The following is a 24,828-nucleotide window of genomic DNA, read 5'->3' as shown; positions in this document are numbered from 1 at the left end:
TCTTGACCCACATTCTAGACTTTATCATCTCTACAAAGTGTGTCTGAACCCTGCAAAGTTCTTACTATCCTCCTGCATATGTAAACTATAACAAAGTGAACATAAGATTGCAAAGGAGGTCAGCCTCAAGAATTTTGTTAAATTGGCTTTATGTTTATCATTTGTAGAGCTACGACTCTTGGAATTATAAAGTAAAAAGCAGTATCAAAAGATATATTCTTTTTTTTTAATTTTATTTATTTATTTATACAACAAAGGGAAAAACACACACAAAAAACAAATACCAAATTACACACAAATTACAAAAATAACCATAGATACATAATTTTCTTGGCAAACAATAAAACATCTATTGGTCTTAACCCAACTTCCCGTCTGTTCCATATTTCAAATTCATATTACTTATTGCCAATACACGTTTTTTTCACAATTAAACTTATTTTCAATAAATCTAATTTCTTCTATCTACCTAGCAACTATTACTGAACTTCAGAAAAGATGTATTCTAAAAACCTCCAAGAGATCAAACAAAGTTGCTTTGGCACCCCCTTTCTTTTTTCTTTCTTTTTTCTTCTCCCCCTAATGCCTCAACAAATGAAACAGACTTGTAAAAACGCTACGTGGAAGAAGAAGGAAAAAAAATACGAGGCACTACACTTCTGTAAAACAAGAAAATCCTTAATAAAAAATATTTTTTTAAAAAATAAATCTCAGGACTTTTAGAAGACACCTGAAGGTAGCCCTGTATAGGGAAGTTTTTAATGTTTGACATTTTATCGTATTTTTAATATACTGTTGACATTTTATAGTGTTTTTAATATAGTGGTTGGCTGGTGCAACCCAGTCAAATGGATGGCTAATAATAATAATAATAATAATAATAATGCAGTCTTTTCTCCCATCAGCACCATATGGAGGGCAATAAATTGGTGTAGTTTGCCTTAGGCACTGACCATTAGACCCCTAATTCCTTGTGCTATTTGATCAGCTCCCTAGCATAACTTTTGTGCAGACCAGAGGTGAGGAACCTGTGGCCCTCCGAAGATTGTCGGATGACAATTCCCACCATCCCTGACCGTATGGCATGCTGGCTGGGGCTGCTGGGAGTTGGAGGAGAACCAGTAGTGTAGGTAGCCTGGGGGGGGCAGTCCACACTGGTTGGGGGGGGGCGTTGGGCATCATGGGTGTCTATAGGGCGGCACGGGAGTCTTTTGTGTGGCATGGTGACCGCCATGCCTTGGGGGCTTGCGGTTCCTTGGTTTTTTGAGCGCTGCAGGGTGGTGGAGTTCAATAACTTTCGCCCCTCCCAGAAGAGAAGAAGAAGAGTTTGGATTTGATATCCCGCTTTATCACTACCCAAAGGATTCTCAAAGTGGCTAACATTCTCCTTTCCCTTCCTCCCCCACAACAAACACTCTGTGAGGTGAGTGGGGCTGAGAGACTTCAGAGAAGTGTGACTGGCCCAAGGTCACCCAGCAGCTGCATGTGGAGGAGCGGAGACACGAACCCGGTTCCCCAGATTACAAGTCCACCGCTCTTAACCACTACACCACGCTGGCTCTCCCAGGCGCCAGCGGGGGTTGCTACACAGCTGAGAACGTCTGGAGGGCCACAAGTTAACGGACTATGCAGAACTGGACAAACTAACTGGGAAAATTAGATATCAACAAGATCACAAGTTCATAGAGGACTGGGAAAAATTTTCGGAGAATTTGAAGAGTGTATGTGATGAGCAAACAACGCTAGTGGGTTTTAAAGAAGCTTTGTGAAAGAATAAGGAATATTGCAAGAATGTAATTATGTTTATAAAGGTATCTTAAAAGGCGATACTAAATTTGGGGAATGCATAGATAAAAATTTAAACACAGATGATTGTCAGAGAAGCTGAGGGAAGTCCAAAAGATGAAATATGTTATTGGGGAAATTGTTTGATTGGCGATATTTGTGGAAAATTTAATAAAAAATTATTCCAAAAAAAAAGAGAGAACGTCTGGAGGGCCACATGTTCCCCTAAAAAAGGTAAAGGCAAAGGATCCCTGACAGTTAAGTTGAGTCGCAGATGACTCTGGGGTTGCAGCAGCTCGTCTCGCTTTATAGGCCTAGGGAGCTGGTGTTTGTCCACAGACAGTTTTTCCAGGTCATGTGGCCAGCATGACTAAGCCGCTTTTAGCGCAATGGAACACCGAAACCAGAACAGTGCACAGAAACACCGTTTACCTTACTGCTGGAGAGGTACCTATTTATCTACTTGCACTTTTGGCGTGCTTTCGAACTGCTAGGTTGGCAGGAGCAGGGACCGAGCAATGGGAGCTCACCCCGTCCTGGGGACTACGAACCGCCAACCTGATCGGCAAGCTCAAGAGGCTCAATGGTTTAGACCACAGCGCCACCTGTGTCCGCACCCCTGGTGTAAATAAAGGCTCCTCTCTAACTGGGGAAGGAAATGGAGCACAGTAGTTATGATCATTTTGGATTCCTGGCCCTTGTGGAAAGGAGACCTGTTGAATAGTGGGTAGACATGGCAGACGACACAGCGATTTCCCCAAAGCAGCTCTTTATTTTGAAAGCTGGAACAGAAAACTGAACAGCAAACAGCTCAGCCGGCCTGCTTTTATAGGCAGCCGGCTATCAACATTGTAGCAACAACAACCCAGAGTTTCCCGCCTAAAATAACTGACGTGGACCTGAGTGAAAACTATCTACAGTATCCCCCTGCTGGCCCAGGGTGAGAACTTGAGTACATAACAAGACCTTTGTACCACGTGACATGAAACAATGGAAGCTGATTCACATACAAATAAACACTTGCCTTTTTCCTAAGCAACAGCTGGTCTTTTCTGCTGCAGCTGTATCAGTCACTGGATTACAAGCTGGCTCCCAGCCCCAGAAAGTTTTTTGTGTGTGTGTTTTTAGGAGGGGTAAATGAGTGAACAAACCTTGTTCATGCTAAACTAATTTGTTACATTTGAACAGAAGAGAGAAGACAACCTTCTGACTTCTTTTCAGTAAATTGGTGAACTTCCAGTGTGTGTGTGGGGGGGGGTTGTTATCAGCTACTGGAAATTGAAGATTTGTGTCACTATAAACACTGGTCAAGCATCTGAACATGAACTATCTTAAGAAACAATGTAAAATTAATGAATGTTAGAATGACGTTGGTTTAGAAATTACGTGGTTTCCAGCGGTAATGGATAAGTAAAATGAAAAGAAAGGTTAAAAATTAAATGAAAAACAAGGGAAAGGATTTGCTGAATTAACAAATTAGAAATTGGAATACAGAAAGGAATTCGGGGAAGTAAATTATAAGAAAATAAGGGATTGAAATTATACCTGTTCTTTTTTGTTTGTGTATTGTTTGTTTGTATTTTTGTTTTGTTTTGTTTCTTATATAAATCTCTGAAACTTCAATAAAAATCTTTTTTTAAAAAAATGAACATGTTCTAAACTGCAAAATATGGCTTAAAAAGAGACATCCAATATTTTTCTGCCTTCCTTATTTAGCATGAATGATAAATCTGCTTTGCCAGATATGAAACTGCTGCTAGGAACAAAACCAAGATAGGCAATTTAGTACTACTTGAAAAGCACTCATGCGCTAGGCTGGGCATTCTGTTCAAAGAGCATGCGATAACATTCCAAACCTGAAGCTCTTTCTACAGCCATAATTCTGTAGCCTCCCTCCAGTGACAATGTACAGTACAGTGGTACCTTGTTTCCCAAACGGCTTAGTTGACGAACAAATTGGCTCCCGAATGCCACAAACCTGGAAGTGTTCCGGTTTGTGAACATTTTTTCAGAAGCCGAACATCCATTTCGACCGTCGGAATTGTTTCCGGTCCAATTAGCCAATCAGAAGCCGCGCCTTGGTTTGCGAACGTTTTGGAAGTCGAACAGACTTCCAGACTGGATTGAGTTTGAGAACCAAGGTACCACCTTATTGGCACACTGGCTTAGTAAGTACAGTGGTACCTTGGGTTACATAAGCTTCAGGTTACATACGCTTCAGGTTACAGACTCCGCTAACTCAGAAATAGTGCTTGAGATTAAGAACTTTGCTTCAGGATGAGAACAGAAATCGTGCTCCAGCGGTGCAGCAGCAGCAGGAGGCCCCATTAGCTAAAGTGGTGCTTCAGATTAAGAACAGTTTCAGGTTAAGTACAGACCTCCGGAACGAATTAAGTACTTAACCTGAGGTACCACTGTAAATTAATTTCCTCTCAGAGGGGAAGGGGGGAGCAATTCACACATCAAAAAGGGAAGCATGCTAACCAAACTACAATTCTCAGGAATCTCCAGGGCAAATCGGCATAAAGACGGTATGTATTTATAGTTCTGGTATAAGGTAATAAAAGGTAAAGGAGCCCTGGACAGTTAAGTCCAGTCAAAGGTGACTATGGGGTTGCGGCACTCATCTTGTTTTCAGGCCGAGGGAGCAGGCGTTAGTCCACAGAAGCTTTCTGGGTCATGTGGCCAGTATGACTAAACCGCTTCTGGTTAATTCCTTTTGATATCTTTTATAGTTAAGAAGCCACCTATATCTGTACCATAGATCCAAAAAGCCGGGTAGACAGGGTTTACCACATGGATTTCAAACTGATGTAAAAGGGTTACCTTATCAGTGAGAGAATAAAAAGATAAGCGATTGTTTGGAATGTCCAGGAGAACGCCAACCTGCAGAGGTTTCTCTTCACTAATTGGAGTTTCTTGATTTCTGTGCCATGCTGAGAGCCATTTCCTTGACCATTCTATGCACCAGGACACCTCACTTCTCCCTAGCTTGTCACTCCTACCAATGTCCTCACTGGCGACACCAACAGCCCATCCTGTGCTGTTTCTGGTGTTAACTTCCCAGTAGTGACACCCTTCAGAGAAACTCTGGGAGCCCAACACCTGGCTGATGCGGAATCTCTTCGGACAATATTCATAGTCAGAGTCCCAAGGGGTCACAGAGACTTTCCTTTTATTTTCTGTGAGTTGAAGCATGTTGCTGACCCTCTTGGGATCAAAAGTCACGTCAGATGCCCCTATAATAAGCAAAAACATTTAAATTAAACAAGATCAATGTGCTGGATCAAGAGAATTTCTGCAACAGGCAAGGACCGCCTCTTTCCATATGAACCTACCCGGACCCTGAGAACATCTTTTGAGGCCCTTCTTCATGTGTCTCCTTCACAAGAGGTCCGGAGGATGGCAATAGGAGAAAGGGCCTTCTCTGCAGTGGCTCCCTGTTTGTGGAAGGCTCCCCTGGCGCCTTCATTATACACCTTTAGGTGCCTTTGGCTGATCTGATTCCCATTCTATGCCCTTTTAAAATGTGTTTTTTGTAAGGGGGCACTATTGGGTTGTTGTTTTTATATTTATGTATTCTGTGGTTTTATATCTTGATTTTATTCTGTGAACTGGCCTGAGACCCCTGGATATAGGGTGGTATATAAATTCAATTAATCAATCAATGCTCATTTTGTATCATGGCTATTTAATTAAAAATCCCAAAGTACATTGGTGGGGGTGGGGTGAGTACTGTATATGATAAATATTTCTCTGTGGCTAGGAAATCATTTAGAACCACATTCTATCTCACACAATCTGGAGAAGTTTACAAAACACCTTGCAGCTCAATAAAACTAAATGTACCAATGAACAGGCTTTCTGAAAGCTGTCAGTTAACAAAGCTTAAGAGATGCCATGTTGTATTTTCAAAACATAGGATTGAAAGAAAGCAAGTTCATGATTTCAGTGTGAAGGTTTGACTCTTAAAACAGACAAACAAACAAGTAGGACTCTTCAGGGCCAGATTTAGGTTTGACGAGGCCCTAAGCTACTGAAGGTAATGGGGCCCTTTATATGTCCAGCTGTCCTTTGTCAATAACAAATTGTCACTATTTTTGTGTGTTGAATATATGCTATATGGTAATTTATGGACCTAATAGGTATCTAAAGCCATTTGCACATAACAAAATATGTATTTTATCAAAGTTATTGTTGAACTTAAATACAATTAAGAAGAAGTATATTAATAGAGAAATACACTTAAGAAGTATATTAATAGTGAAATTATTATTAAGCTCTAATTGTATGTAGGTTTTATTTTATTTGTTTTTATCTTATATTTTGGAAATGTACATCCAGTTGTTGTTTTTTCCTTTAATTTTTTGGGGTGCCACCAAGAGAGTGGGGCCCTAAGCTATAGCCTGTTTAGCTTATACGTAAATCCGACACTGCTTTAACCGGACATAAGCTGACAGAATTCAGCAGTAGGACAATCAATCTAGGTCTTGAAGTACCAAAACATGGGTTCATTGAATGCCATGTCCACACTTCCTAACACCACTATCTTGTATATACAATGACTTATACTTACACTGAGAAAACTGACTTGAAATTGCTGGCATTGGACTATCTCTGGCCGATAACGTTGCTGAAGAAGAGCAGCTGGTTCCCTGAAGAGAATCTTGATGGAGTGCTAATAAAGAGAGTCCCATTGTTAGCAAGTAAGGTAAAGGTAAAGGGACCCCTGACCTTTAGGTCCAGTCGTGACCGACTCTGGGGTTGTGGCGCCCATCTCGCTTTATTGGCCGAGGGAGCCGGCTTACAACTTCCGGGTCATGTGGCCAGCATGACTAAGCCACTTCTGGAGAAACCAGAGCAGCACACGAAAATGCCATTTACCTTCCCGTCGGAGTGGTACCTGTTTATCTACTTGCACTTTGATGTGCTTTCGAACTGTTAGGCTGGCAGGAAGGAGTAGGGACCGAGCAACGGGAGCTCACCCCGTCGCGGGGATTTGAACCACCGACCTTCTGATCGGCAAGTCCTAGGCTCTGTGGTTTAACCCACAGCACCACCTGCGTCCCTTTGTTTGCAAGTAAGAGGTCCTTAACCAACAACAGAGGGATGCTATCATGTGATAGCTGCAGAATATACAGGTGGCCCTAAAAACTCCTCCCTGGGATTATACATTTACAGTCGTACCTTGGAAGTCGAATGGAATCCGTTCCCGAAGTCCATTCGACTTCCAAAACGTTTGGAAACCAATGCGTGGCTTCCGATTGGCTGCAGGAAGTTCCTGCAGCCAATCAGAAGCCGTGGAAGCCCCAGCTTCAAAAAATAGTTCACAAACCGGAAAAGCCACTTCCAGGTTTGCAGTGTTCGGGAACCAAAACTTAGTTCGAAAACCAAGGTACGACTGTATTTATTTTCTTACATTTCCATTCAATCTTTCTTCTGCAATGCAACCATGTGTTTTCCATGTGGTCACCCAGACCTACACCTGCTTAGCTTCACCAACCTCATGTGCTCTGAGACCACACAGTGTGGGACTATACAGAGAAGTTACTTGATTTCTTACAGTGCTCAACATTTAAAGCACTATTTTTCTTGAAAAGATCCAGGGGCCCATTGAATATTAACTAGAGGGAGCTGTGGCTTTCAACTCAGAAAAAAAAACTTCTGCCACAACTTGAAGCATGAGGCTGCAGTCCCATGAACTTCTGTGCAGCTGCTCAAAGTTGTAAAATCACTCAAGCGCATGAGAGCAACAGAGAAGGAATAAGATTCAATTAGTTAACTACTCACAAGAACTGCTGGTGGAGGCAATTTCATCCTCTGCCACGTCGGTTTGGATATCATTAGAGTCACAAGTCATGTTACTTGTTCCTGGAGAAAATTCTGCAGCAAAAAAAAAAGCAAAAAAAAAGCACGCTGAGTTAAATTATTGAAACGTGAAGCCTGTGTTGACAGCACATGTCAAATTGTTCCTCCTTTGCAGACTATGGTTTCAATTCAGATCTGAATTAGAATCTGGATTAGATGAGAATCTGGGGTCCTTAAACTAATATTCAAAGTTAAAACTTCTGTATATGACCTTGGATCAAATCTACGCTTCCAGGTGCCATAAGAAAGCTGCAGAGATAGGGCAGGACAATGCGCACCCTGGAAATGATCTCTTTCAGCTTCTGCCTTCTGGAAGAAGGTACAAGGTTATAAAGACTAGGACTAGCTGCCTGAGAAATAGTTTCTATTCAAATGTGATTTTGGTTTTAAACGCAGTGTAAGGTAGTCTCTATGGGAGTATATTGTATTTAATTATGGAGTATCAGAGTTTTTAGGGGGCTAACCAGGCTGGGATAGCTGGGATAGCAGGCTTGCGGGTTTTTGAATGTCTGATGTAGATTTTTTAAATTTCGCTGTTCTGTATGGGACAATGACAATAAAGATTATCGTATCATATCGTATGGGAGGGGCTTATTTAGACAGCAATCTACATCTTGGAACCGAGTCTTTTAGTAGACCTCATGCCAACAACATGCAGCCTAATTTTTAAACTCTTGTCTTTTTATTGCCCCTGCCCACTTTTGTCCATCATCTTCTCTGATGAAGAGCTCTCGAAAACTCACAAAATCTGCCACACCTTTGTGATACTTTAAGTGGGTCCAAATAAAGGTATTGCCCAACTGTGGATTTTGGAGTACAGTGGTACCTCAGGTTAAGTACTTAATTCACTCCGGAGGTCCGTACTTAACCTGAAACTGTTCTTAACCTGAAGCACCACTTTAGCTAATGGGGCCTCCTGCTGCCGCCGCGTGGCCGGGGCCGATTTCTTTTCTTATCCTGAAGCAAAGTTCTTAACCTGAAGCACTATTTCTGGGTTGGTGGAGTGTGTAACCTGAAGTGTATGTAACCCAAGGTACCACTGTATCATTAAACATCTTTGTAATTACTCACATTGGCCTAAAATTACTAAATATTGTGCAGACGTCCACACGTGGGGAAATATAAGCACTAGAGCTGCCAATCAACAAAGGAACTTGTCAATTTAATAATTAGCCAATTTAAATAAATCTGCCTATTATCAAAACCTCAACAGAGGTTCCCTTCTGGGATACTGCAGGAAATACAATGCAAACACATTGCTAATAATAGCAGCTATCAATCACAGTTTTAAAAAAGAAAGGTTATCCTTAATATTTCCTCCTTAAAATTCCCCATTTCACCAAAACTGAAACAGAAGTCTCAGCAGAATAAACCTCTCATCAAGCACTCCGGTCTGTATGACAAACAGGGTCCAGTACTCATAGTGTTGGAAGACAGGAAAAAGAAAAGGGTGTCTGTCAACTGAAGAAAGCACCTTGAAGATGTTTGCCTAAATGTGGATATCTTAATATATTAATCCAAAATCAAATTCACTGCACTAAAACAAATTGTCACAGCTGTAAAGATTAAGAAAACTGGGACGCGGCTGCCGCTGCGGGTTAAACCACAGAGCCTAGGACTTGCCGATCAGAAGGCCGGCGGTTCGAATCCCCGCGACAGGGTGAGCTCCTGTTGCTCGGTCCCTGCTCCTGCCAACCTAGCAGTTCAAAAGCATGTCAAAGTGCAAGTAGAAAAATAGGTACCACTCCAGCAGGAAGGTAAACGGCTTTTCCGTGCATTGCTCTGGTTCACCAGAAGTGGCTTAGTCATGCTGGCCGCATGACCCAGAAGCTCCCTTGGCCAATAAAGCGAGATGAGTGCCGCAACCCGAGAGTCAGTCACGACTGGACCTAATGGTCAGTGGTCCCTTTACATTTTTAAAGATCTGATTTTTTAAAAAAGACCTATACAGTGGACACTCAGGTTGCGAACATGATCCGTGCGGGATGCACGTTCGCAACTCGCAGCGTTTGCAACCCACAGCGGCAAGTCTGCGCACGCATAGGTTGCGATTCAGCGCTTCTGCGCATGCGTAAAATGTGATTTAGTGCTTCTGCGCATGCTCGACCACCAAAACCCAGAAGTAACCTGTTCCGGTATTTCTGGCTTTCGGCAGTCCATAACCCGAAAAAACACAACCTGAAGTATCTGTAACGCAAGTGGGAAATTCCAGAGATTCAGAGTGCTCTGTGGTGGGGCAAATCATCTATGAATCTCTTCTCACTTACCTCCCAGGGGCATTTGGCTGCTATCATTGTCAGACACAATGCCAGCCATGGTCTGATCCAGCCAAGGCAGTACTACCTGACTGTTTCTGGCTGTCAGCACTACACTGGTGTAAGTATGCAGACTCCTATTTACTTCTTCAGCATCTTACAGGACTCGGCTTGGTAATGATCAAACACATGTCAAACTTCCTTTAGCTAGTGGAAAATTTCAAACTCCACTCACCACGAGGCTGCTGCCTGGGGCATTTTTCCAGCACTGCCCTATCCAGCTGCCTTCTGAACTCTTCCACTGCATATATGATGCCAGAAATCTTCTGAACACCAAGAACAACTTCGGTCACTCTGACAGGCTCACCGATGGAAACTTCTTGTTCCGATGAGGTATTCTAATAATGGGGGGGGGGATCACAACAACAAGCAACATTTCCAGCGAGGATTTCTGACAATTCTTAAGTTAGAAAAGTATAGATTTGTAGCAGTGGACTGAAAACTTAGAATCATAGAATCATAGAGTTGGAAGAGACCACAAGGGCCATCGAGTCCAACCCCCTGCCAAGCAGGAAACACCATCAGAGCACTCCTGACATATGGTTGTCAAGCCTCTGCTTAAAGACCTCCAAAGAAGGAGACTCCATCACACTCCTTGGCAGCAAATTCCACTGTCGAACAGCTCTTACTGTCAGGAAGTTCTTCCTAATGTTTAGGTGGAATCTGCTTTCTTGTAGTTTGGATCCATTGCTCCGTGTCTGCTTCTCTGGAGCAGCAGAAAACAACCTTTCTCCCTCCTCTATGTGACATCCTTTTATATATTTGAACATGGCTATCATATCACCCCTTAACCTCCTCTTCTCCAGGCTAAACATGCCCAGCTCCCTTAGCAGTTCCTCATAAGGCATCGTTTCCAGGCCTTTGACCATTTTGGTTGCCCTCCTCTGGACACGTTCCAGTTTGTCAGTGTCCTTCTTGAACTGTGGTGCCCAGAACTGGACACAGTACTCCAGGTGAGGTCTGACCAGAGCAGAATACAGTGGCACTATTACTTCCCTTGATCTAGATGCTATACTCCTATTGATGCAGCCCAGAATTGCATTGGCTTTTTTAGCTGCCGCATCACACTGTTGGCTCATGTCAAGTTTGTGGTCAACCAAGACTCCTAGATCCTTTTCACATGTACTGCTCTCAAGCCAGGTGTCACTTCCAATGGAAAAAAAAATCTGGAATACATCTGTATATAAATCTATCCAGGGCAGTCTAAAACCTTCCAAAGAATGCTGATAATATTAATAGAAAGTTTAAAAAAGTATTTTAATTCAGGGGCTAGTATGAATGAATGGCGTTTCTAAAATCCTCCAGTTCTGTCACATATATTTGTTATTCCTTTTGCCCTAAAATTTTAATCCTGGAGCTGCTGGAAAACAAATATTTATTTGTTTGTTTATATGCCACTTTTTTAAATCACAAAGGATTTCTGCTGTGGTCTATGGACGAATGCAATAAATGCTATTCTACATTCTATTCACATATGAACTCAAGGCTTGCTACAATATTTTTAAAAATCATGAGATGCATGACTAAAATCAGCAGGCAAAGTGTTAAAATCAGCCTATCTGATAAACCTGGCATAACAGAAATGTTTTTACAAGTACTGTGCCTGACAGGTTCACTTTGAAAGAAGTTGCATATGGTCCTTAAGATACAGCCAATATAAACTGAGCCCATTCAAATATGATTCTCAATTTTCTGCGTAACTCATGAGGACTGAGAAAAAGGAAATTTAAATGCTGCCTTAGGGGTTTATGTTCAGAAGTGCTACAACAAAAACAAAAAAGGAGAAGTTTCCTCTAGGTTCAGGGATGCTGGGAGCTGGTCCAAATTTACATATCATATCTTTAGAATTGGAGAGTAAGTTTAGGCATTGTTTTTGTATTGCACTGGAAAAGTCACAATGGCATGCATCTCGATCCTATACTTGTTTTCCCAGAAAACAAATGCAATTTGTTCAATCGATCTTATATTCAAGTACTGTAAGTGTGCACCGTTAATCTCATTCCTCCCCCACCGCTTTTACCTTAATCACTTCCTCAGAGTTACTTTGCAGTTCCAAAAGCCTGTCAATTCTTGCTGTGAGTTGCTCACTCATTAAGTCTATGCTTTGTTGAGCGGCAGCACATTCTTCATCAATAACATTCAGCACCTTTTCCTCTTGATCATTAATATACTTCTTCATAAAACTGAAGCCTTCTCTAATGGAACTTTTGATCCGAGATACAGAATCCTAAAACCAAGGGAAGAGAAGCTGATTTAGGAGGACACATAAGCTCAGAGCTTCTTAAGAGGTGTGACACAACTCTTCAAATGCTTTTGGGATAGTTCAGCTTCCTCTCTATCCCACAGACAGGAATTCTCAACCCCTACATGGGCTTCTGCCTCTTTAAAACTATGGGATTTTGTATAAGAAGGGACATATCAATACCTGGCTTATGATCTACAGACTAGGATAGCACAATTCGAAGTACAACTTTACAACTTGACTCAATTGAATTAATAAATGGCCTCTTCTGGTATGTGGAATATTGGGGCGAATGGATGTACAGTGGCACCTTGGTTTTCAAACATCTCAGAAGTCGAACGTTTTGTTTTTCGAATGCCGAAAACCCAGAAGTACATGCTTCGGTTTTCAAATACTTTTCAGAAGTTGAACATGCTACGTGACTTCCGTATTGACTTTCCCATAAGTAAATGTTTCTGTAAGTAAATGCTTTGGTTTTCTAACGTTTCAGAAATCAAACAGTCTTCCAGAACAGATTACGTTTGAAAACCAAGGTACCGCTGTAATAACCAAATTGGATAGCTCAGTCGGTGGAGCATGTGGCTCTTAATCTCAGGGCCCCAAGTTGGGTGAAAGATTCCTACATTGCTGGGGGGGGGGGGTGTGGACTAGATACATGACTCTTGCGGTCCCTCCCAACTCTTCAGTTCTATGATACTAGAACATGACATCCCCCTGAAATCTTATGAATTATGAGGAAGGGGTACGGCACACCTCAACTGAACACTCTCTGACCAAATAAACAACAACCCTGAAAGGCCTCTACATGTTCCAGAAGAGGAGAGGGTAGAAAGAAGCCAAACATATCATCGCAACTCATTCAGGTACCAACCTTCATTTCAGTGCTGTCCTTCGTGCACTTGTCGATTGCTTCAAACGCCACTTCTATTTGTTTGCAGACTTCACTTATTTTCACCACTTCCTGGAGGATAGAAAACCACAAGCCACATATAAACCTAGATCTTGAAAACAATACCTCACAGACCGCCTTTCCCATATGAATTGACCGGGATCCTGCGATTCTCATCTGAGGCTATTCTTCGGGTGCTTCCCCAACAAGAGCTGCAAAATGTGGCAACAAAGGAATGGGCAAAGTATCTGCTCTGGAGGGTTAGAAAACCACAAACATATTTTTTGGGGGTAGGGTCAAGGGGAGGAGGGGGGTTTCCACTTTCCCAAGGACGCACTTAGCGCTACTTTGAATACAAGCCATGATCAAATTTTCTTTGCTATACAGCGGGAGATAGTTTCCTTCGGTCCCGTTGAAATGTAACACTTAGTCCTCCTGCCATTAAGGAATCAAATCCTGCTGCTTGAAGTTCTAGAACCAGTTCATATGAGCATGTACACCTCCTAATCTTTTAGTGCTTTATCAAAACTCAATATTTGACCAGTCCCAGCCTAATATGTGTACTATCCACTGACAAGTAATGCCTTTGGTGTTTGATCTTTGCCTGTGGCATTTGATAGTTGCTTATCCTTTGCCACATGCAATCTTAGATTTTGCAGTCACCCAGCCACAAATGTACGCGTCAACAGCGTCCTCATCAAGCCCGTACATACCTTGAACTGATATGGGAAAACTCCAGCTGACAACTTCAGATCCTGGGATCCTCTGGCTGCTTGGTGCTCTCTCCAGGAGGGTCCCAACAATTCCTGGTGGTTTTTCTTCATCTGCTGGTAAGTTTCCACTATGTTCGCAAGTGATCTATGGTCTACCAAATTATTTTGACGGAGCTCCCCCCTGCACCTGGGGCACAATGCCTTGGGCCCCATCTTTTTGCAGTGCTTAGAGATGCACTCCTTGCAGAAGCTGTGGGAACATTTTATAATCAGTACTGGCTTGTTAAAAAAATCCAGGCAAAGGCAGCAAGTCAATTCGTCCTGCAAATTCTTAGCAAGATCAACAGCCTCCGCGGCGGTAGCCATGGCTGAAGGGAGGCAGAGGTCTGAGGGACTTTCAGTTTCTTTTACAGTATTAGGATAGAAAAGTTTCTGTACTTGGAAGGAAAAGAGAGCAGTTTGCGCTTCCGCTCCTCTTCTCTATCGCAGGGCTTGTTGCTGTTTTTAGATGGGGACGGGCGAAGAGCTGTGAATTTGTGGCTTTCAACAGCCTCTCCGCCGTGTAAAATGTAGTCCCGGTTGCCGGGCAGGCCTGAACGTGCGAATGCAAGAGTGCAGAGTCAGGAGCAGCTGAGGTACGTCGCCCCCACTAGCCTCCCCCTACCCAGTTGCGCGGGGAAGGGCCGCGGGGTGTGTGTGTGTGGTCTCCATCCTCACGTTAGAGCGGACACGAGTATAATAACCCTTTGCGATTCTCGGCCTCCGATCGTGGGAAGGGACGCGCTCCCGTGTAGAAAACAGCTGCGAGTCACACGCGAAGCATTTCTCTCATCTTCATTTAAGGGCGAAAACAAGGAGCAGCCCTCCCACCTCCACCCCCGGCAAAAGACAACGGGTGGGGGCGTCCAGAAGCGCGGGTTCACACGAGCGGCGGCGGCGGCCGAGGGAAACACGCGTGTTAACTTTCTTAGAGCTGCGGGAGGGAGCCGGAACGATGCGCAGTGGCTTCGGTTGCCGTGTGGGGACGGACGGACTCCTTTTGAGGGCGTGCCAATGGAACGGAGGCGGAGAAGGGGGAAGGAGAAGCGTGTTGCACCGAGCCGAAGTGGGTGAGGATGGGCTGGAGAGGGCTTCCCGACCTTCTCCGGGCAGGTAGAGACGGCATTGGTGCTTTCGAGGGAAGGTTTCCTAACGGGGTGGGAATTGGAAGAGAAGCGGGTGGCCTCGCTGAGGCCTTCTTGCATCTCTGCCTCCCAAAGGCCTGCACAGCTGGTGGTTGTTGCAGCAGCAGCAGCAGCAGCCCTGGCTGCAAGCTCCCTGGGTGAATGGTGTCTCTGGGGCTGGCCAGGAGGTGCTTTCCAGGCCCTGTGGGGCAGTGTGAGGGGGCACCTCTCTTTGGGGCAGCTCAGAGACCAGGGGCAGCAGCTGCCCCAAGGAGAGGGGAGAAGAGAGGAGGCTGAGGGAACTCCCTACAAAGGAAGGCGTTTGAAAAGGGTGAGGAGCTGCCAGCTGTGCAGGCAAGGGGTGACGTTACTGGGCTCCTGAGCCCCACAGGGATGCTGCAGAAAGAAGGTAGTTGCGTCAAGGGAGCCATGGACTCAAAAAGGTTGAAAAGCTCTGCCTTAAATCAAAACGCTGGGTTCTCTTGGGCGCCCCCCCCCCCCAAAATAAAGGGAAAAAAGAAACTGGATGTACATTTCCAAAATATAATAATAATAATAATAATAATAATAATAATAATAATAATAATAATAATTTGTTATTTATACCCCGGCAAGATAAGTTCAACAATTACTTTGATAAAATACATACAGTAGTACCTCGGGTTAAGTATTTAATTCGTTCTGGAGGTCGGTTCTTAACCTGAAGCACCACTTTAGCTAATGGGGCCTTCCGCTGCTGCCGCGTCGCCGGAGCACGATTTCTGTTCTCATCCTGAAGCAAAGTTCTTAACCCAAGGTACTATTTCTGGGTTAGTGGAGTCTGTAACCTGAAGTGTATGTAAGCCGAGGTACCACTGTATTTTGTTATGTGCAAATGGCTTTAGATACCTATTAGGTCCATAAATTACTATGCAGCATATATTCAACACAAAAAACAGCGACAATTTGTTGTTGACAAAGGACAGCTGGGCAGATAAAGGGCCCCATTACCTTCAGTAGCTTAGGGCTGCATCAAACCTAAATCTGGCCCTGCCTAAGGGTCATCTAGTCCAACTGCCTGCAATGCAGGAATCTCAGCTAGATCACCCATGACAGATGGCCATCCAGCTTGCTTAAAAAGCTCCATTAAAAGGGAGTTCTCCAACTCCCAAGGGAGTCTGTTCCACTATCAATCAGCTCTTACTGTCAGAAAGCTCTTCCTCATGTTTAGTCAGAATCTCCTTTCTTGTAACTTGAATCCATTGGTTCAGGTCTCTGGAGCAGGAGAAAACAAGCTTGCTCCATGTGACAGCCCTTTAAATATTTGAAGATGGCTATCATATCTCCTGTCAGTCTCTTATCCAGATTAAACATACCCAACTAACTAACCTTGGATTCTTGAGAAAGAATACATAAGATATTAATTTTTTGCCCATCATACAGATTCTTCTTCCAAGGATTAAGGACAGGATATTTTAAAAATAAAATAAATGTGTATTCAGAAGTCCTGTTCAATACACCTTCTTCTGTCTTTTATTGCTGACTGGCACAGAAAAGTTTGGCTAAACTATTCCCTATTATTTGGCATAACAATTACAGGACATTGAGAATCTATTTACAAGTTTTGGAGAGGAATGTAGAGAAGATACTGACACTGAGGCCTTTTTGGTAGAACTGTGTTGAGAATTGGTGTGTATGATCCACTGAATTTTTCAACATATTACTCATGCTGGTGAAATGACTCAAACATGACAGGCACTTTATTTTCAGGTAGAAGATGCTTTCTGCAGGTTCCATTTGGTTCATCTTCACTTCAGCCTTTATATCTTCTACTGTGTCACAAGAAGTCAACATATGTCACACACCTGAATTCTGCATCAGCAGCTGAGAATTTTAAGGAGGCAAAACGTTCAATAGATGACTTGTATTCTACCGAGCAGAAATCTACTGTTTTGCAGCTACTAAATTCAGCATCCGAGAAAGAACTTAATGCTGTGAAACTAATGCGAGGAAGGAAGTCCATGAACATAATAGAGTACAGGAACAAGCACGGGCCATTTCGGAATTTACAGTGCTTACTAGAAGTGCCTCTTTTTCAGTATAAAACAGCTGTTAAAGTCTGCAACTTTATTCTCAATCCCAATGCAAAAGAAGAAAGAAAAGAGAAAAAAATACAGAGTGTCACGTCTGCAATGAAATATATCAAACCTGATATAGAAAGAGAGCGGCTAGAGGTATCGTTTTCATTGGGTCCTATGAATATTGCCATTTCCCACATAGTAACATTAAGTCTTCAGTCATGCAACTTGGGAACAAGTCATTGAATCCCACTAAATCAAGCGGGGCTTACTTCTGAGTAAATATCAATGAAATTCAGCTGTGTGGCTTTTTAATGTTTTAGATGGTTAGGCAGAATTATGTGTAATGGGGGATTCAAAAACTTCCTCTGAAGGTACCAAAGGGCTTGAATTTTCTCAGTGAGATTATTAAAAAAAAAAACTTGTCCAGCAAACCCAGTGCATTTTAAAGCTTACTCAATAGCAATTGTCTTGTTATTTTGTAGGGAGGGGGGCACTGCTGTTCAAGAAACATGAGGCAGAAGTTCCCTCGGGTGGGCAGAACTTGGTGTACTGTTCTTTAGACAATGTACATTTTATAAGAAATGTCTTAAAACAAGCTCACCCACAGCCCAAGCATGTGGGTAGCTGTGCGGCAAGGTGAAGGAACGTATCTGCACATACTGCCTATGAGAGTAGGTCATTAATGCAATTCAGCCATTTCTCATGGCAAGAAGATTGTGCAGTCGGGCACCGCTTGTGGTAGTGCTTAGGCTTTATACAGTGCTTCATATTACTGTGGTACCTCTGGTTACGTACTTAATTCGTTCTGGAGGTCCGTTCTTAAGCTGAAACTGTTCTTAACCTGAAGCACCACTTTAGCTAATGGGGCCTTCCGCTGCCGCCGCAACACCGGAGCATGATTTCTGTTCTCATCCTGAAGCAAAGTTCTTAACCCAAGGTACTATTTCTGGGTTAGCGGAGTCTGTAACCTGAAGTGTATGTAACCCGAGGTACCACTGTAGTAGCAATTTGTTCTGTGAATAAGGATGCAAAAGCCAACTACTCACTTCTGTACTCTGCCACGTGTTTAACCTGCATGTGTGAAGAATTTCCCCTTAGTGTTTACAACAGGGGTCACCAACCTAAGGCCCACGAACCACCCTAGAACCAAGCTTTCCGCTCATGCGCTGTGCTAAACCAGCATGCGACAGGGACTTGCTTCCGCAATGCTGGAAATCATGTCTGCGCAGATGCCAAAAATCTCGGGCACGCGATCTGGCCCCCAGAGGAATCTCTACGGGACCGATCCGGCCCAGGCAAGATAAACCTTGCCGACCCCTGGTTTACAACCATCATAGCGAGACTAATTGCCATTCTTCTTTTGTAAAACTCAGAACTGCATTTACAGTGTTATACCCTTCATTCTGGGGAGATTTTACAACCTGTAGCAAACAGGAGATGGGGGAATTATGTATTAGAAAACAGGAGATGGGGGAATTATGTATTAGAAAACATGATGTGGTTAATGCTGTAAGAACCAACAAATCTTTCCTGTGCTCCCTTTTAGACTGCCAATAGCATTGTATCCATTGTTTTTGGCACTCGCAAAATCGCATGGGCTCATGTTAATAGACGCTTGGCCGTTCAGGATTGGCAACAGCAGGAGTGCACTATGTTTATGAAAGGTGCTTATATGCCAGCCGTCTATCTTGAAGAGGTAAGCCAAGTTTTGATTGTATGCAATTTTTCTAACAGCATATTTCTTTGGGGAGCAGCATGGTTCTGTTAGCTACATATAGACCCAGTTTGCAGAAACCACAAAGCCAAATCATGGTTGGGTACAAGTGTGTGAGAGCTCCACAGAAGAGACTGTGGCCACTTGCTCTTCCTCCAGTCCTGCTGCTTTGAACTAAGCCATTGATTGGATTAGTGCAGAGGTCACTCATCTGGCAGCTGTGAAGGCTTCCAGTGGTACCCCAGACTCCTGAGCTTTTGATATTTTTTTGAAGTAGGTCTCTAAGTCCTCCTAGAAAGTAAGTTATGGAGCAAAAAGTGCAGGTACCTTTAAAGCCTGTGAACTGAGTGTAGCTACCTTGTATATTTTTCCTGGTACGATAAATGATCCCTGTTGCTATTCAGTAGCAACAACATCTGTGTGCATGTGTGATCTCCATAATCAGAATCAGCAGGACTTCCCATGGTAAAAATAAGGTGGTTGGGTGTGGTTGTCTAATTTTGTGTTATGCCGTAACCCCCTCCATGGTACCCATTTTGTGACTGGTGCCCCCAGCACACTCCTTGCTCAATTGGAAGTGCCTATTTACTCACAAAAGACATCTCTTCATCTAAGTTAATGATTCTAGCTCCATTCATGTTGCATTTTTTTTAATGTGTAAGATTCCCCTCATTAAAAAAAAAAAAGAAATTTAAGAATTTAAGAGAAATTCTTTCATATGTTGAACCAGCCTTACTTTAAAACTGTTCAGGGATCCAGTAGGTTAAATAGAAAAATGTTAACTTGTTCTGCATCCTTGTAGAAACACGCTTTAGCCACATCTCAAATTTGTTTGTATTTCATACTGGCAGATGAATTTCTTAGAAGCCTTGACAGCTTAATCCTAAAACATGGTTTCACTTCCTGTTGAATCTATTCGTTTGAAAGAGAGTTAAGAGTCTCCTGTGGTACAAGGTTGTGCCACTAGTCTTAGTTTTGGGGACAGTAGAGGAAAAGGCTGGTACAGTCATACCTCAGCTCCTGAACGCCTTGGGAGTCAAAAGTTCTGGTTCCCAAATGATCAAAAACTGGGAGTGTTCCAGTTTTCGAACATTCTTTTGGAAGCTGAATGTCCAACAGGGCTTCCGCAGTTTCCGATTGGCTGTAGGAGCTTCCTGCAGCCAATCAAGCCGCGCTTTGGTTTCCAAATGTTTCGGAAGTCGAACACTTTCGGAACAGATTCCATTCGACTTCCGAGGTACGACTGCACTTCCGTTGTAAAATGTTTTTTTGCATGATGCTCTGTACAGGAAATGGAGCCGCTTTTGAACACTAGGATTGATGCTACTGCAGTCCATGTGCTTGAGCTAGTGTCAGCTCCCAGGGGACAAGTTGTTCCTTGTTTTTAAATCCCATTGCTGGAACTACTGTGTCTGATCTTTTTGTTAATTATCAAAGTATAGGGGCTTATAGGAGTATGAACAAAAATAGCTCAATACATTTTGTGGGTTGAAGTCAAAAGGTCCAATCCCTTCCGCTTCCTTAATGGTGATACAATTTGAGTTTGCTGCCCTTTAAGGGATCCCCATAATCTACTGCTTGAGACAAACCATCTCACCCTTCCTAATGATAATGTACAGAGCCAGCTAGCTGCAAGTCCCAAAACTTTCTAAAATGTACTTCATCCTACTGTATATAATTACTTGCTCTGGGTAACCAAAAAATAGTGTAAAACATATCTCATAGGACTGGAGATACTATGTTTATGGTGGATTGCTACTATTTATTCAGTGCTTGTTTATTTCAGATTTCTTCAGTAATATCCCAGCTTCCTGAAGCAGATTTTTATGTCTTGGAAAAAAGCGGACTTTCTGCTCTGAATGCAAATCTGTTTCCAGTAACATTACATCTTCGTACAGTGGAAGCCATGCTCTATGCGTTGTTACAAAAAACATTTTCGCAGGATGGCCAGTACAAAGTATTAAGTATGGCCCGAAGTGCTGTAGGAAAGCACTTTGAGTTGATGGTTGGGGACTCGCGAACTAGTGGAATAGACCTTGTGAAACAGTTTCTCTTAGAATCTGTTACGCATGCTGAGCCCCGTGTGAACTTTTCAAGAGAGCAGGTAGTAAATTATCGAAATGTCTTGTCATCAAACAAACAGTGGAGAGACGAAGAGCTGTGCGATTCCTTGCTGCAGGCAATAGCTTTTTATGAGCTACTGATACTGAACAATACGACTTAGTTCTTATCTTATTCAGTTTTGTTAATTGCTGTCATGGATGATCTGTACAATAAGTTCCAACTGATTCACTTTATAGGGGGTGCTGGACAGCACGTGGAAGACTGTGATAGGAAAACAGCATTTAATTCCTGCTGACATAACATTATATGTAGAATATGATTTTGTAGAATAAAATTATTAAATGTGTAGAAACACTTTGTGTCAGGATTGTTGATAGTAACATGAGGTGTTTTTTAGGTTAGGATTGACTGAAAAAAAGTGGAAGAACATAAAACAGGATCATTTTAACCATGGTTAGTAACAGCCTCACAGAATGAATTAAGTGACAGGTGCATAAACTTGTGGTGGAGTGTCTAAAACTAGACATGGGGAACCTCTAAGCCCTCCAGCTTAGATCAGGAATGATGGGAGTTGTCCTAAAACACATGCAGGGGAGCAGGTTCCCCATCTGTAACCTAAACCTAGTTCTTGTTATATTTACACGAGACTTGCATCAAAGCCAGGTTTAGCTAATGTGGCGTGTTCTAGATATTGTTGGCCTCTCAACTCCCATCAGCCCTGGTGAGCATGGCCAATGGTCAGGCATGATGAGAGTTATCATTGAGTAATATCTAGAGGGCACGCAATTTGCTAACCCCGCCTTAGATGCAGGTCTAATGTGAATGTAACAGGATCTACATTTAGATTACAGATGGGGTACCTGCTCCCCTTCCGACAATCATGGTATCATTAATAACATGTCTGTACGTAAACCAAATCAGATGTTTAGATTCATGATATAGGCCCATTTCCTTTCAGAGCTGCTACTATCCTTATAGCTCCACATAGCAACTATGGAAACTAAATCTAAATAAAAAGTTACCATCGCTAACAAGTCTTGGATCATCTACTGTTTGCCTCTGCTGTCCAAAGTAACAAAACAAAGGTGCAGTATACTAAATGCTTGGATTCTATGGAACGTTTTGGATTCCTGGTGGAAGGTCTTAAATGCTTGTCAATTGATATGCTTATATGGTGGTGCCGTTTCCATAGACAACAGGGATGACCACTGTGAGAATGGAACAGTGGACTAGATGAGCATTTGGTTTGAGCTTCAAAGAGAACAGCACTAAGGATTTTAATGGTTTGGGGCTGCATTTTAGTATAAGCCATTCAGAGAACCTTAGTGATAGAGTGGCAAAGAGTTGTTATTAATATATACATATAGGCTATTTTTCCAACCTATCAACATGTAGGCAGCAGTCTTCAGCAATTTTCAAATGCTTTCCTAGTTCGGAAGTATGATTAATGGTTATAACTGGGGTAAATGTCTACTCTTACATCTAAAAGTCACCCTGCAAGAAATAGGTTTCAAAGCCCATCCAGATATTTATTATTTCGCTGTAGGTAAAAAATTAAAAAATAACCCAGAAGAACTTCAAGTGTAGTGGTAGGAAAATATCAGATAGTATAAAAATAAAATGTACAGGGTTACAGATAAATACAGATAAATACGACTATACAACCCAGTAGAACTTTTAGTATAAATTTACAAAACACAGATTATTTCTCCCAAATGATTGAAGACCTTACTGTGTTGGTGAAGAAAACATTACTGGCTTATATGCACACACATAAAACCAAGCCCAAATACAGTCTTTGCAATGAAACAGCAAATGAAGTTTACAGTTACCTCATTATCAGCTGGCTAATCTTTTCCCAAGTAGCACCATACTTATGTGGAAATTAGAATAGCACCTTATAAACACGGTATTATGCCTGAATATATGGGGCAAAACCCACAACCTAAAAAGTCAGCCAATCCAGTAGTTACAGCAATGGGCTTGATACGCTTCAGATTGTATTTGAATGCATCTGGTGTAGATTTCAACACATAGTCACTTCACATTTGGAATGTGGAAAGTACCTTGGGCGATAGATATATACAAAATACAGTTTGTATTTTTAAATACTTAAAAGATTCACAATATAAGCAACACTCTGTACATATAAAATCATTAATGTATATTCAAAGGTCCTACAGGTTTGTTTTATGGAAAGTCATTTGCCAGGCTGTTCAAAATTTCTCTTGGAAAATCAAAGTGAATTCCTTCAAGATAGTGGAGAAATCTGTTGGAAAAGAAATGAAGAAAAATGGTCTGTCTTCTTGAAAGAAAATGCAGCATGCTAAAAGTGACATGAAATTTACATGACTCTTCCCCAGTTAAGATATTTAATACATTTTGTCTACATGAATATCAGTTTTGATGCACAGGTTCAGTGCAGTCTTACAAACGTCCTCTCAGAAGTCCCACTGAGTTTAATGTTAAGTGAGCATAGGATTGCAGTGTGTGTCTCCTGATAAGATATGAACATGATTGTGTTGCTAATAACATGAATGAAGATTACCTTCTTTTGGCTTTCCCCTGTTCTTTCTGTTTCTCCAACTTGCAGATGTTGCGGAGAATAGGCAGGTAATCCACTACACTTGCTAGTCTGTTACAAAGATTTAAAGATGGTCTACTGGAAAATACAGTTTCGATTATTTCCAACCTCTTCTGTGCATTATGGTAAATGCTGCAAAAGAAAAGCACATAGGTTTTTCCTCTGTCCCAGCTATAGTTTAACAAGAAATAACTGACTAAATTTCAGCAAATGTGCCCAATGTACAATCGCTGTTACACTGTGCTGAACCAGCATCTATTTAATTCCTGAATTTTTATGATCCAGTTCTAGTATTTTTGCCCTTATAGAACCCAGGATTTAGCCTCAAGCAAGCATCCCATTAAAAGCAAACATTTTTCAAATATACTACAATAAGTAGTTCTGATGTAGATCTCAAAGCTTGTATCCTTCTTGGGAAGGGTAGATTGCAGCCCTTTTCAGTTTGAATCTGCTTGGGCATTTGACCAATATTGCCTCTGGCACGTCTGAACAGACAAAAGCTGTTGTAGATGGTGTAGCAATACCTGCCTTTATTTCCTTGCTGGCTTCCCCCCATATGCACATCAGTGAGCAAGCTGTGGGGGTTTTAGGAAATATTGCAGGTGATGGTTCTCCCTACAGAGACCTGGTTATTAAATATGGTGCACTTGAACCGCTTTTGGCTCTGCTTGCTGTTCCTGATCTCTTCTATTGCTCTTGGCTACCTGCGCAATGTAACCTGGACTCTGTCAAACCTCTGCTGTAACAAGAACCCTGCGTCATCCATAGAAGCTATTAAACAATTTGATTGACATCCTATGCCCTTTTAAAATGTGGGGGTTTGGGGGTGAGGGTTATTGGGTTGTTGTTTTTTTATTTTGAGTATATATTTTGTGGTTTTATATTTTGATTTTGTTCTGAGAACAGCTCTGAGACCTCCAGGTATAGGGTGATATATAAATTCAATCAATCAATCAATCAATAGCATAAATTATTTTGTGAGATTTGCCTGAAAAATGGTATATGCATTACTTAAATAATAGGTTCAAAATTAGGTAGCATGTGTCCCAAATGGCAGGCTTAAAAGAAAGCCAGCCATAGAACTTATAAATGTTGGCCTGGGTGTGGGTGTGGGTGTCATCTTTTTATGTACCTGTGTCAGGCCACAGTCAGACAGCTGACTCAGGATACTCAGCCAAAGCTTACTGACATCTGCAATCGATAATGTTGTTGCCGTTTCAATTCCAAACATTGTTTTAGCTGTTTATTTCTATGTTTTACCACCTCTTCCCAGTTCACAGGGGCTTGCTGCACGTAGGCACGCAAAAGGCTCAAACTGTGGGGAGGTGTAACATGGCTGGCAGAGAAAATATTCCATGTATTTTACCTAAAAGGTCCTTTTGCTGTTAAAATCTCTTCCTTCTCTACATTTCACACATGACTGGGCAGCCC

At 42.2% G+C, this 24,828-nt stretch overlaps 3 protein-coding genes across 4 annotated transcripts in view; 1 reads left to right on the top strand and 2 right to left on the bottom strand.

Annotated features, from left to right (window-relative positions):
- Positions 1 to 895: 895 nt before the first annotated feature.
- RNF135 (ring finger protein 135) lies at positions 896 to 14,446 on the bottom strand. Of its 2 annotated transcripts, XR_014165106.1 has the most exons (8): positions 13,813 to 14,446; positions 13,082 to 13,171; positions 11,989 to 12,195; positions 10,144 to 10,306; positions 7,576 to 7,668; positions 6,362 to 6,463; positions 4,409 to 5,024; positions 896 to 1,001 (listed from the first exon to the last, which is right to left on the bottom strand). XR_014165106.1 is itself a non-coding variant. In XM_081898740.1 (7 exons), the coding sequence occupies exons 1-7, from the start codon at positions 14,176 to 14,178 to the stop codon at positions 4,495 to 4,497; spliced, it is 1,551 nt and encodes a 516-aa protein (XP_081754866.1). In that variant the 5' UTR covers positions 14,179 to 14,446; the 3' UTR covers positions 3,437 to 4,494. The 2 variants fall into 2 exon arrangements, 1 of the variants encoding a protein (XP_081754866.1); XM_081898740.1 differs by lacking the exon at positions 896 to 1,001 and having other exon boundaries at positions 3,437 to 5,024.
- A 402-nt stretch (positions 14,447 to 14,848) lies between these two features.
- Positions 14,849 to 21,167, top strand: TEFM (transcription elongation factor, mitochondrial). The gene is made up of 4 exons (XM_081898876.1): positions 14,849 to 14,964; positions 16,725 to 17,188; positions 18,582 to 18,731; positions 20,536 to 21,167. The coding sequence occupies exons 1-4, from the start codon at positions 14,928 to 14,930 to the stop codon at positions 20,971 to 20,973; spliced, it is 1,089 nt and encodes a 362-aa protein (XP_081755002.1). The 5' UTR covers positions 14,849 to 14,927; the 3' UTR covers positions 20,974 to 21,167.
- Positions 21,168 to 22,317: 1,150 nt separating this feature from the next.
- Positions 22,318 to 24,828, bottom strand: part of ATAD5 (ATPase family AAA domain containing 5) — a 28,699-nt gene continuing 26,188 nt past the window's right edge. The window contains exons 21-22 of the mRNA XM_081898521.1: positions 23,362 to 23,529; positions 22,318 to 23,082 (exon numbers count right to left, since the gene is read on the bottom strand). Of these exons, the coding sequence (XP_081754647.1) occupies positions 23,004 to 23,082; positions 23,362 to 23,529 (247 nt within the window). The 3' untranslated portion in view covers positions 22,318 to 23,003. The remainder of the gene's footprint in view (positions 23,083 to 23,361; positions 23,530 to 24,828) is intronic.

Source organism: Podarcis melisellensis, assembly GCF_964234715.1.
Source record: "Podarcis melisellensis genome assembly, chromosome: 2".
NCBI lineage: Eukaryota > Metazoa > Chordata > Lepidosauria > Squamata > Lacertidae > Podarcis > Podarcis melisellensis.
The sequence above is the reverse complement of the archived record's forward strand: the minus strand, read 5'-3'. Positions and strand labels throughout refer to the sequence as shown.

Excerpts from the sequence above, each read along its gene's own strand:
- RNF135 (XM_081898740.1), bottom strand. The coding sequence starts at position 14,178 with ATGGCTACCGCCGCGGAGGCTGTTGATCTTGCTAAGAATTTGCAGGAC. Across the intron at positions 10,307-11,988 it reads ACTCTGAGGAAGTGATTAAG|AATACCTCATCGGAACAAGA; the intron begins GTAAAAGCGGTG and ends CCCCATTATTAG. Across the intron at positions 5,025-6,361 it reads TTCAAGTCAGTTTTCTCAGT|GGGCATCTGACGTGACTTTT; the intron begins GTAAGTATAAGT and ends TGCTTATTATAG.
- TEFM (XM_081898876.1), top strand. The coding sequence starts at position 14,928 with ATGGGCTGGAGAGGGCTTCCCGACCTTCTCCGGGCAG. Across the intron at positions 17,189-18,581 it reads TAGAAAGAGAGCGGCTAGAG|ACTGCCAATAGCATTGTATC; the intron begins GTATCGTTTTCA and ends GCTCCCTTTTAG. Across the intron at positions 18,732-20,535 it reads CAGCCGTCTATCTTGAAGAG|ATTTCTTCAGTAATATCCCA; the intron begins GTAAGCCAAGTT and ends TGTTTATTTCAG.